General features: G+C 56.8%; 2 protein-coding genes across 9 annotated transcripts in view; both read left to right on the plus strand.

Moving 5' to 3' along the window:
* Positions 1-4,811, plus strand: part of CPNE2 (copine 2) — a 37,150-nt gene extending 32,339 nt beyond the window's left edge. The window contains exons 15-16 of the mRNA XM_084861254.1: positions 2,444-2,680; positions 4,395-4,811. Of these exons, the coding sequence (XP_084717380.1) occupies positions 2,444-2,680; positions 4,395-4,502 (345 nt within the window). The 3' untranslated portion in view covers positions 4,503-4,811. The remainder of the gene's footprint in view (positions 1-2,443; positions 2,681-4,394) is intronic.
* The window catches only part of NLRC5 (NLR family CARD domain containing 5), a 213,857-nt gene that overhangs the window by 104,160 nt on the left and 99,702 nt on the right, over positions 1-9,995 (plus strand). The gene's annotated exons all lie outside the window — the stretch shown is intronic.

Genomic DNA, 9,995 nt, shown 5'->3' on the forward strand with positions numbered 1-9,995 from the left:
GAGCCTGCAGTCTAGTGGGGGGCCGGGCCAGAGAGCAGCAACTGAGATGCAAGGTGATTAAACCTGCGGTGACAGAAGCAGTCATAAAGGTGGCACCTGACCAGAGGGCGCAGGAAGGCTTCTTGGGAAAGTGATGTCCAGGCTGAGACTTGGAGGATGCTTGAGAGTCAGCCTCGAGTCATGTGTGTGCAGGTGCATGTGTGAACATGTGTGCATGGCATAGCATCCCAGGCAGAGGGAACAGCACCTGCAAAGCCTGGAGGCGCGGTGTGTGGGCACACCTGAAGGAGTGTGGTGGCAGAGGGCAGAGCCAGCTCCCACAGGCCAGGGAGGTGGTGAGGAATCTGAGTTTGCCCTTTAGGGCGGGGGGAGCCACTGAAGGGTGTTAAGAGGTTCTGGTGGGGCCAGGGGGCTCCTGCCACAGGGCCTTCTTGTCCATGACACTTAGGTGTCTGGTGTTCCCATGGAGGGGACCGAGGAAGCAGCCTGGACCCTGGGAATTCCCCCCTTCCGTTCCCACCCCAGGCAAACCCACTTCTCAAATAAGCCAGGGAGTGAGTGCAGACTGCCTGGAACTGTTGTATGGGTTACTGGCTAGTTACAGTCCTAGAAGCCCAAAGGACCTCTGGCAAAGGCAAAAGATGCGAGGTGGTCCTCGGAGGGTGCTGGGAGCACAGACAGGGTGAGATGGCCTGTGAGGGGGAGAAGAGGGTGCACGGGGCTATCCTGAGGCTTGTTCAGGGGGTTGGGGAAGGAAGGGGGGCCCCAAGGAGGAGCCCCCCGATGGGCAACGCTGGCAGTGGAAACAGCTCAGGGCCGGGAGGCCTTCCCATCTGAGGGGGAGACACTCAGGTGGGTTTTGGAGCTGAGGCTGGGAAGGCTGTGCCAGGCGGAAGTTAACTGGGAAAGGCTCCCGTGGAGGTGGGGAATGTTGGGGTAGCGTAGACCAGGGCTGTCTGTGGGGACAGCAGAGCCCCTTCCCCCTCCTACTGCCCGATTATGCCCTTCATTCTCCCTGATCACAGCCCCTTCTGAGCTGTCTTGAGGGTGGGGGGCTTGGACCCCTGGAGTTGTAATGAACCCGAGAGGCTCCTGGACAACCTGGGCTCTGCCCACGCTGGGCAAGGAGCCCAGGACTCCATCGCCAAGGCTGGTGATCCCAAGCTGAGGACAAATGTCATGTGGCACCCAGGAGCGAGGTGCAAGTCCAGTGCCATGGCTCTGGACTCTGCCCTGGGCTGCTGTGTTGGACTTTCTGGCCTCCTGGCCCTAGGGTGCTGGGTGAGAGGGTGCAGGCCCCACTCCTGGAGAGAACTGCAGGCAGAGGGAAGAACCCCACCTTTGGAGTCAGCGAGGCTTGGCTCAGAAATGAGGCTGGCTGGGAGGCCTGAAGTCACTTACCCTCACTCTGCACCTTGTCTCTAAGAGGGCACTTGCACTTGAAGGTGTCAGGGCGGGCCTGTGCAGTCCCTGTGTTTACAGGGACTTCCTCACCCAGATCGTTGGTGCCCACTGCCCTGCAGAGCCCAGGCCCTGTCTGTGCCCACCTCCCTGGACAGGGCTGAGGGAGGCTCAGGCCTGGGCGCTCCAGGTCTCCCAGTGCAGACGTGTGGCCGATTGAATGGGGAGCCAGCAGGGCCACGGGGGTGGAGGATGGGAGGCCCGTGCCACCCCTTTTTTTCCTCCTGCATTGCCAGGCTTCTCAAGTCTTCCTGCCAGCCAGGTGCCCTGGAATATTTCTGGTGGGATGGAAGCACCCGATTTAGGGAAGGGTTGCTGGGATGGGGAGCTGGCAGCAGCAGCCCTCCACTGCAGGGGTTCAGGCCACCATCTCCATAGCAACAGGTATCCCAGTCAAGGGTTTGATCTCTTAAAGGCACAGTGCAGGAGCCAACCTGCTGCTGCCAGGACTGGGATTAGGATCGTGGGGTTCACGCTTCCATGTGACTCACCCCCTCCTTCCACAGCTTGTGCTTGGGGCACAGGCAGGAGAGCAAGGCATCCTAGGGGCTGAACTTGTATGCCCTGAGGGGCCCTCAGGGAGCAAACAGGTGTGAAGTTGGCCGAGTGCTGGCCTGGGGGCACACTTGGGCCTGCCCTCCATAACCCTGATTAGTCTGGGCCCCAATTTCCTCTCCAGAGAAGCAGAAGGGTCAGCGAAAGAGGCAAAGGCTCTAAGCAGAGCTGAGGCTGCTACGAGGGCTCTCCTGTTTACGGATGGGGAAAACGGAGTTCCCCAGAAGGGCCAGAGGAGGCTAAAGACAGAGCCGAGCTGAAAACAAGTCTCAGGCTGAGACTGGGCCGGGCTGTAAACAGACAGGACTGCAGGGCCCGGTGCTGGAGGGGCCCACGGGTCAGAGGGCTTGGAAAGGTGTGACTGGGATGGGGGGAGGAGAAGGGGCCTCAGGGCCCAGCTGAGTGCCCGCTGACCCCCTCCCCGCAGCAGTACTTCATCCTCCTCATCATCACGGACGGCGTCATCAGTGACATGGAGGAGACGCGGCACGCCGTGGTGCAGGCCTCCAAGCTGCCCATGTCCATCATCATCGTGGGCGTGGGCAACGCCGACTTCGCTGCCATGGAGTTCCTGGACGGGGACAGCCGCAGGCTGCGCTCCCACACCGGGGAGGAGGCCGCCCGCGACATCGTGCAGTTCGTGCCCTTCCGCGAGTTCCGCAACGTGAGTGGGGCGGGGCCGGGCCGGGAGGGGGCGGCACCGGGCCCCCAGCCGTAAAAACCCAGGAGGGAGGTCTGGGATTGTCTGCCCAGTCCCAGTCCCAGTCCCTGAGTGGGGCCAGGCCGGGAGGGGCAGCACCGGGCCCCCCAGCCTAAAAACCCAGGAGGGAGATCTGGGATTGTCTGCCCAGTCCCAGCTCCTCCCGCCTCAGCTCCACTGACTGCGCACTTCCTGCGGGCCCACTAAGTGCCAGGTGCCGTGCCAGGCCCTGTGCTGGACAAGACTCCGGGCAGGGCTTCCTGGAGGCCCTGCCCTCTCACTCTGACCAGAAGTCGGTTACCCACGAGGCAGGTTTCAGGAAAGAGAGAGCGCAAAGGCCTAGAGGGGGAGACAGCAGGTGGTAGGAAGTGTCTCTCTTTCCTCACACCCCTGGCCCGGCCTCACGTCTCAGGACGGGGACGGCTCCTCTCCCTGAGGGCCTCTGCCCGGACCACTGGCTCCTGGAGGGGCTGTGCCCAGTGCAGTGACCCCAGGTCGGCCCACGGGAGGCTGTGGCTGGCTTCCGGGTTACCCCCTGGTGGCTGGGCCCGTGAGGAGCCTCTCAGATGCCGCCCCTGTACTGCCAGCCTGGGGCCCTTATTTGACCAGAGGCACCCCGTGTGGCCTTGGACAAGTCCTTGACTTCTCTGAGCCTCAGTTCTCTCAGCTCTAAGGACCCCTCCCTCCCCCCCGCTCCCCCAGGTGCTCTGGCTCACCAAGAACTCTTGCCCTGGCCAGTTTGGCTCAGTGGATAGAGCGCTGGCCCTCAAACTGAAGGGTCACAGGTTCAGTTCCATTCAAGGGCACGTATCCCTCCCCTCTCCCCGCCCCCGCCCCCGAGCTCGTGCAGAAGGCAACCAATCAATGTGTCACACTCTCATTGATGTTCTCTCTCCCCGGCTCCCTTCCACTCTAAATATTAACAGAAGAATATCCTCAGGTGAGCATTAACAAAAGAACTGACCACTGTTTTGTACCCGGTGGTCTCACATCTCTGCCCAGTATCCTCTGGGTTTGCTGAGACGGTTCAGTTCCTTCTCTGGAGCATTAGTTATCTGAGGGCAAATGCCAGGCACCGGCCACCATTCATGCCTGCCCACACTGACCGAACACCCCGGTGCCTGGCTGGGTGTTCAGCAGTGAACCAGTCACGGCCCACGTACACCAGCCACGGCGCTCGGGATGTGCTTGCCACATGAGTGGGCTGTGCAGGAGCTTCCCTTCCCCAGACTATGAACCAAAAAAGCCCCCCACAGACAAATTCTCTCTAAAATGTTACTCCCAGGCACCCCAGGTGCTCAAGATAAGAGTTACACTTAGTCTGGCCAATGTGGCTCAGTGGTTGAGCATCAACCGATGAACCGAGAAGTCACAGTTCAATTGCCCATCAGGGCACATGACCAGGTTGTCGGCTTGATCCCCAGTGGGGGTCTTGCAGGAGGCAGCTGATCAAGGATTTTCTCTCATCATAGATGTTTCTCTCTCCCCCTTCCTAAGATCAACAAAAATATATTTTAAAAAAAGCTACACATAACTCAAAGGCATTGCTAACGGTGGGCCTTCAGGCAGGGACAGGGAGGAGGGACACGTTCGGGAGCAGCTGAGAAGAGTGCCCCTCACAACTTCCGCCCAGTAACCCTCCTTCTCTCCTCTCTACACCCCCCCTTCTACCCTGCAGGCAGCGAAAGAAACCTTGGCCAAAGCTGTGCTGGCGGAGCTGCCTCAACAAGTTGTGCAGTATTTCAAGCATAAAAACCTGCCCCCCACCAGCTCGGAGCCCGCCTGAGCCAGCCCAGCGGCAGCATGCGCTGGCCGCCCGCCCGCCCGCCCCGGGAACATGCACGCTCGCCCTGCCTCCTGACGGGGGCTTTTTTCCTTTTTTTTAACCGATCCACATTTCTTTTTTACAATCGGACCTCCACCCCGTGTCCCCCAGCCCAGCCGGGCTTCCTTGGTTGGAGTCGACTGTGATGCTTCCAGGCCGAACGGGCCACCCCTCCTCCTGTCCCCGCCACCCCTGAGTATTGAATGTACTTTGTATAATTTTTGTGGAATTATTACTGTTATTAAAGAAATAAAATTTTTACAATCATGACTAGCTGCCGACTCGGAGAGGAACGTGTCCCTGGTTCACACCTAATTCCTGCTCCGTGTTGGATGCTGTGGCCATATCCTGTTCATTACACTGGGGGCAATAAGGAGGCTCAGCCGCCCCTGTGCCAGCTCCTTCCTCAGCCGGGACCAATGGGCTCACCGCGCTGGGAGATGAACCGGAAAAGCCCTCCCCCAGCAGGCCTGGGAGGGCGGTGCTCCCTGCGTTCCCCAGGAACAGTAAGCCTCCTGTTAAACGGGGACAGGACCTGGCACAGCGCACATGCTCAATAAACACTGTGGGTGGACAGAATGCTCCACCCGCGACTGGCCTTCCTGGCCCCTGCGGAGCCCACACCAGTGTCTGGGAATGCTCCCGGAAAACGCTCAGGAGGCCTGTGTGTAACCCAGTGGTCGGCAAACTCATTAGTCAACAGAGCTAGATGTCAACAGTACAACTGAAATTTCTTTGGAGAGCCAAATTTTTTAAACTTAAACTATATAGGTAGGTATGTTGTTGTTAACTTAATTAGGGTACTCTTAAGCTGGCCTTTTCTGAAAACTCAATGGGCCAAAGAGCTGCATGTGGCTTGCGAGCCGCAGTTTGCTGACCACTGGTGTAACCAACAACTGACATTTACATCAAACACCACTTATACTGGAAGTTCTCCCACGTTGGCCCAGCCAACACCACATGGTCACCACCCCTTCTTCCTCTGGGTCCGAACTTGGTGCCCCCACTCCCCTACACACACAAAGGACAGCAGTCACTGCCACCCATTTGCTGCCCTTTCGGTGTCTCAGACACTGAGTCCGCCCTGTGGGAAAGGCGTCAGGATGCCAATAGGGCTGTCCCTGAGGACAGCAGCCATGGGTTTCTCCTACATCCCTCTGGGCCCAGACCGTGAAACCAGCCAGGAGACCCTTCTCTCAAACCCCCGCCACCCTCAGTCCCCACCCCTCTCCCACACAACACATCTCTCTTCTCCACCTCCCCTGGGAGCGCCACGCAGAGGCTTGTGTATAACCAATAACTGGCGTTTATATTAAGCGCCGTTCCCTGCTCTGTGTTTTAAGTGCTTCACAGGCATAATCCTGGTGAGCCGTCCCAACAGCCCGTCCAGGGCCACTTCAGGGCCATTTCGGAGCCGCGCACACCAGCAGGCAGCTAGTCGCATCTCGGAGGCGGAGCCAGACCTTAGATCCGGGCTGGCAGACTCCAGAGCCCACACTCACCCACCACATGGATGTCCTCCCTGCACCCTCAGGGGCCTCTGCTCCAGCTGGCAGTTTGTCCTTCCTCTACTGGGCCCAGGAAGCCACTCACCCTGACCTCCTCTCCCAGGGAATTCTTACTAGTGGCTGCTGCACCTGGGTAACCGGTGACCTCTGGAGTCCGTGTCTACCTGGTAGAAGCGAGGGAGATGTTTTCATCCTATTTTTTCTTTTTTTCTTTTTCATCCTAAGTTTCAATGCGTCTGATTCTGTAGCCACCAAGAGTCGGCTAACGTATCCTTTAGGGCAGTGTTTCCCAAACTTTTGACATATGTGCACCCCTTCTATAATTTTCGTAACGCTGAGTACCCCTCGTACTCATGAGAACGTAGAATTAGGCGCAGCTAAGCACAGTGCAGTGCACATCCCCACCAAACTCTTCCCGTTCCCCTGGGGGTACGCGTACCACACTTTGGGAAACACTGCTTTAGGGACACCCTCACGTCTCCTGAGCGGGCCGAGGACTGCCTGGAGCCCCGATCCCCCCCAGGACATTGGGGAATCACACAAAGGTCTCCTTGTTGTTTTTCTGGAGGGGCTTAAGATGACAGCTGGGCCATATACCCACGGCTAGGACACCCGAGCCAAGGAACCGCGTGTGCCTGAGCAATTAACATTTGGCTGAGAGCGAAGCGCACAGAACCAGCTGCTTGCGGCAGCTCTGACGACCAGATCTGACCCTTCGTCCTGTTAAGTGTTCTCGCTACAACTGAGGAATGCCAACAGGAAGCACAGGCCTGCCACAAAGCACCACTGCCAGCTCCGACACCCCGGCTGCAAACGGGGAGGCTGGCCTAACAGTGCTACGGGATGGCTACTCTCCACTGAGCACTGTGCCAGCTACCACGCCCAGTAGCTACCTAGGTTACCTCACCCTGCTAGGAAGTTGGTGTCGCTGTTCTCATTCACTGAGGAGGAAACTGAGGCCCAGAGGGTAAGGGCCTTGCTCAAGTGACCCAGCCAGTGAATGCCTGGTCCAAGCTCACAGCCACCTGCACCTCTACCGAAGGCGGAACCAGGCCCCGTTCCCAGGAAGAAGCAGGGCAAACGTCTTAGGCAAAGGAAGCGTCTCTCTTGGGTGGAAAGAGGCAGCCAGAAGGGACGAACCTGAGGTGGAGAGTGAAAGGAACGCAGGGACGAGCTGAGACACCTCTAGTTAGGACCTGATTTGCAGTCCAGGATGCTCCTGACAAAAGCTGGCGCCCTCCCCACCCCCTGAATGCAAAAAGCCAGCTGTCCTTCCGCCCGAAAAAGACATAAACAGGTCACCGCCACCTCATCAGGTCCAGTCCCATCAGCCTCCCTGTTCTTCACAGATGCAGTGGCGGCTTTGAATTCCATGCTTCCCTCCTCCCCGCTGCCTCCTGCACCCCCACGGTGAAGACCGAGTCTGCAACCCGGGCCTGTACTCCAACCAGGAATCAAACCACGACCTCCTGGCTCATAGGCTGACGCTCAGCCAGTGAGCCACGCTGCTCAGGCTCAATAAAAACATTAAAAAATAATCACTATTATTACTGCCATTCAGCACAACATAAGCAAATTTAAAGAAACCCACCCTGAACTTGGTTTTAATCCCTCATGACCTAGTCATAAAACCCGTTATCTATTCAGACAGGAGCAGTGCTTCCTCCCAGCCGTTTTCCTGTTCTTTGGGTTTGAACCACGTGGTCTACACTGGATGCTTTACCCAGCTGCTTCCTCTACTGGACGGACCAGTCCTGCTTTGCTATTCAGATTCCCACAGAGCCTGTGTTTCAGCCCCACCGCTCCACACTACCCGGTTCAACACAACACGACGCAATGATCGCCAGGAATTCTCAGTCTCGCCTGAGTCACACACACGAGCAGAACTCTCAGTCTGAAGAGCCTCAGCCTTCGCCACAATCTAGCAGCTACGGTAGATGGGAGGGGGTTGGGAGCATAGATTCAGTGCAGCAAAAGCAAGAGCTTGTTATGAGCCTTCAAATTAAGTATGTTTTCAATTCCTGCAATGCTTTGTTCACTTCTTCCAACGTAACAGAGGCCATGAGGTAGCGGAATGGCCTCTGACTTAAGTCATTCCACACAAAGAGGGCGCCTCTGATGCCTCCGTCTGCCTCCTGGAACGAGCCGAGGTGGCTCGGGGGACGTTCTGTAATCATGACAGCACAGGTCGCAGGAACAATGAAGCAGAGAAGCAGGTGCCTACACGGTTTTACCTACATGCCTTGTTAGGATGGAACCGACGTGCCTGTCCTGCCAGTCAGGAACAATTAGCACAGAGCGGTTCCGAAGAGGAGGAAGAACCCCCGGCATCAGTCCTGGGTGAAGAGAAGTCACCATCTGCCAATGGGCACTGGAATGCCGCTGCATGGGAAGGGGGACAGGAGGGGGTTGGATGGAACCCAGGGGCCTCTCTGCCCACGTTAGCACTGAGCAGCTTCTCTGCCTGCCAGCCTCACAGTGTCACACATCCTGTGTCTCTCTCTGTCTCACACCGGAGGAGGGAGAAACAATTGGCGTAGGACGCCAGGAGGGGGAAAGAACCGCACAGGCCCGTTCTCCTGGCTTTTGTTTTGTTAATCCTCACCTGAGGATATTTTTCCATGGACTTTTTAGAGAGGAAGGGAGGGGGAGAGAGACACATCAACCAGGTGCCTCCCCCACACACCCTGACCAGGGTTGGGGATCGGGCCTGCAACCCAGTTATGTGCCCTTAACCAGAATCGAACCCAGGACCCTTCAGTCCGTGGGCCGACACTCTATCCACTGAGCCAAACCAGTAGGTTGTGTTTTTTTTAAACCCATGGCTACCTCTGTCCTCGAAGCCTCCATACCAGTCTCCCTCTGTCCTTTCCTCCCTCCCGAAGCGAGAGCCCCGGCCTCCTCCTCTGAGACACAGAGATGAGCAATACCTCCAGGTCTTGGCGGCTCACCGCCTCGGAGCTGCTCTGCGTGGGAAGGGAAAGGAGCAGGAGGGGCAGCAGAGAAGAGGAGGAGGATCAGGGCAGCACCTCTAAGCCAGACACAGCTCCCAGAGTTAGAAGCCACAACCATAAAGTTATCAACCAAAGAGGAACCTGGACAGAAACAGCAGAGCGAGAATTTGCGGGCGAGTCCATAGGAATCCAGGAGCTGCCAAAACTAAGTCATCTTGTCCACAGACCCATCAGCACTGTGATTTCTGGTTCTGATTAAATAAGGCCTATGTCTGTTCCTAAGGGTTAGTCTTATTTTTCCCTTTTTAAATATATTCTTATTGATTTCAAAGAAGACTGGAGAGGGAGAAGGAGATAAAAACATCAATGACGAGAAAGAACCATTATCGGCTGCCACCTGTATGCCCCACACTGGGATCAAGCCCACAACCCAGGCATATGCCCTGATCAGGAAGTGAACTGTGACCTCCTGGTTCGTAGGTCTACGCTCACCACTAAGCCACGACAACCAGGCTAAGGCTTAGTTTTCAATGGGATTAGGTAAAGGGAGGAGAAAGTCTGTTTTCTGAGTAAGGAAACACTTCACAGTGAAAGATGAGGGCGGAGTGACACCCCCTGCAGATGTAGTTTTTAATCTTAGTCACACGACCTCAAGAACTGGTTAGTTCCAGGGCAGCGCACCAATTCATTCATTACCTGGACCAGTTCTCTCCGTCCGCATCTCCACAATACAGTGCCACCAAGCAATATGTTCATCTAGGAGAGAATGTTTAAAAGAATGCCTGTCCGAGAATGGCCCTTGCTTCCCTGTGCTGTTCAGAAAGGGAGGGGGGAAAAACAAAACAAAAAAAACCCCACAAACAGACAAAAAAAACCACCACAAGAAAGCAACATAACCAAAACCCTGTACCAGCCAGCTGCCCTGTCTTCCCAGGGCGTTTTCAGTGGGGTTTCTGCTGGGCCCTGACCCCCACCCCACACACCAGTGAGGA

Source organism: Pipistrellus hanaki, assembly GCF_964339955.1.
Source record: "Pipistrellus hanaki genome assembly, chromosome: 15".
In the NCBI taxonomy this organism is placed as follows: domain Eukaryota; kingdom Metazoa; phylum Chordata; class Mammalia; order Chiroptera; family Vespertilionidae; genus Pipistrellus; species Pipistrellus hanaki.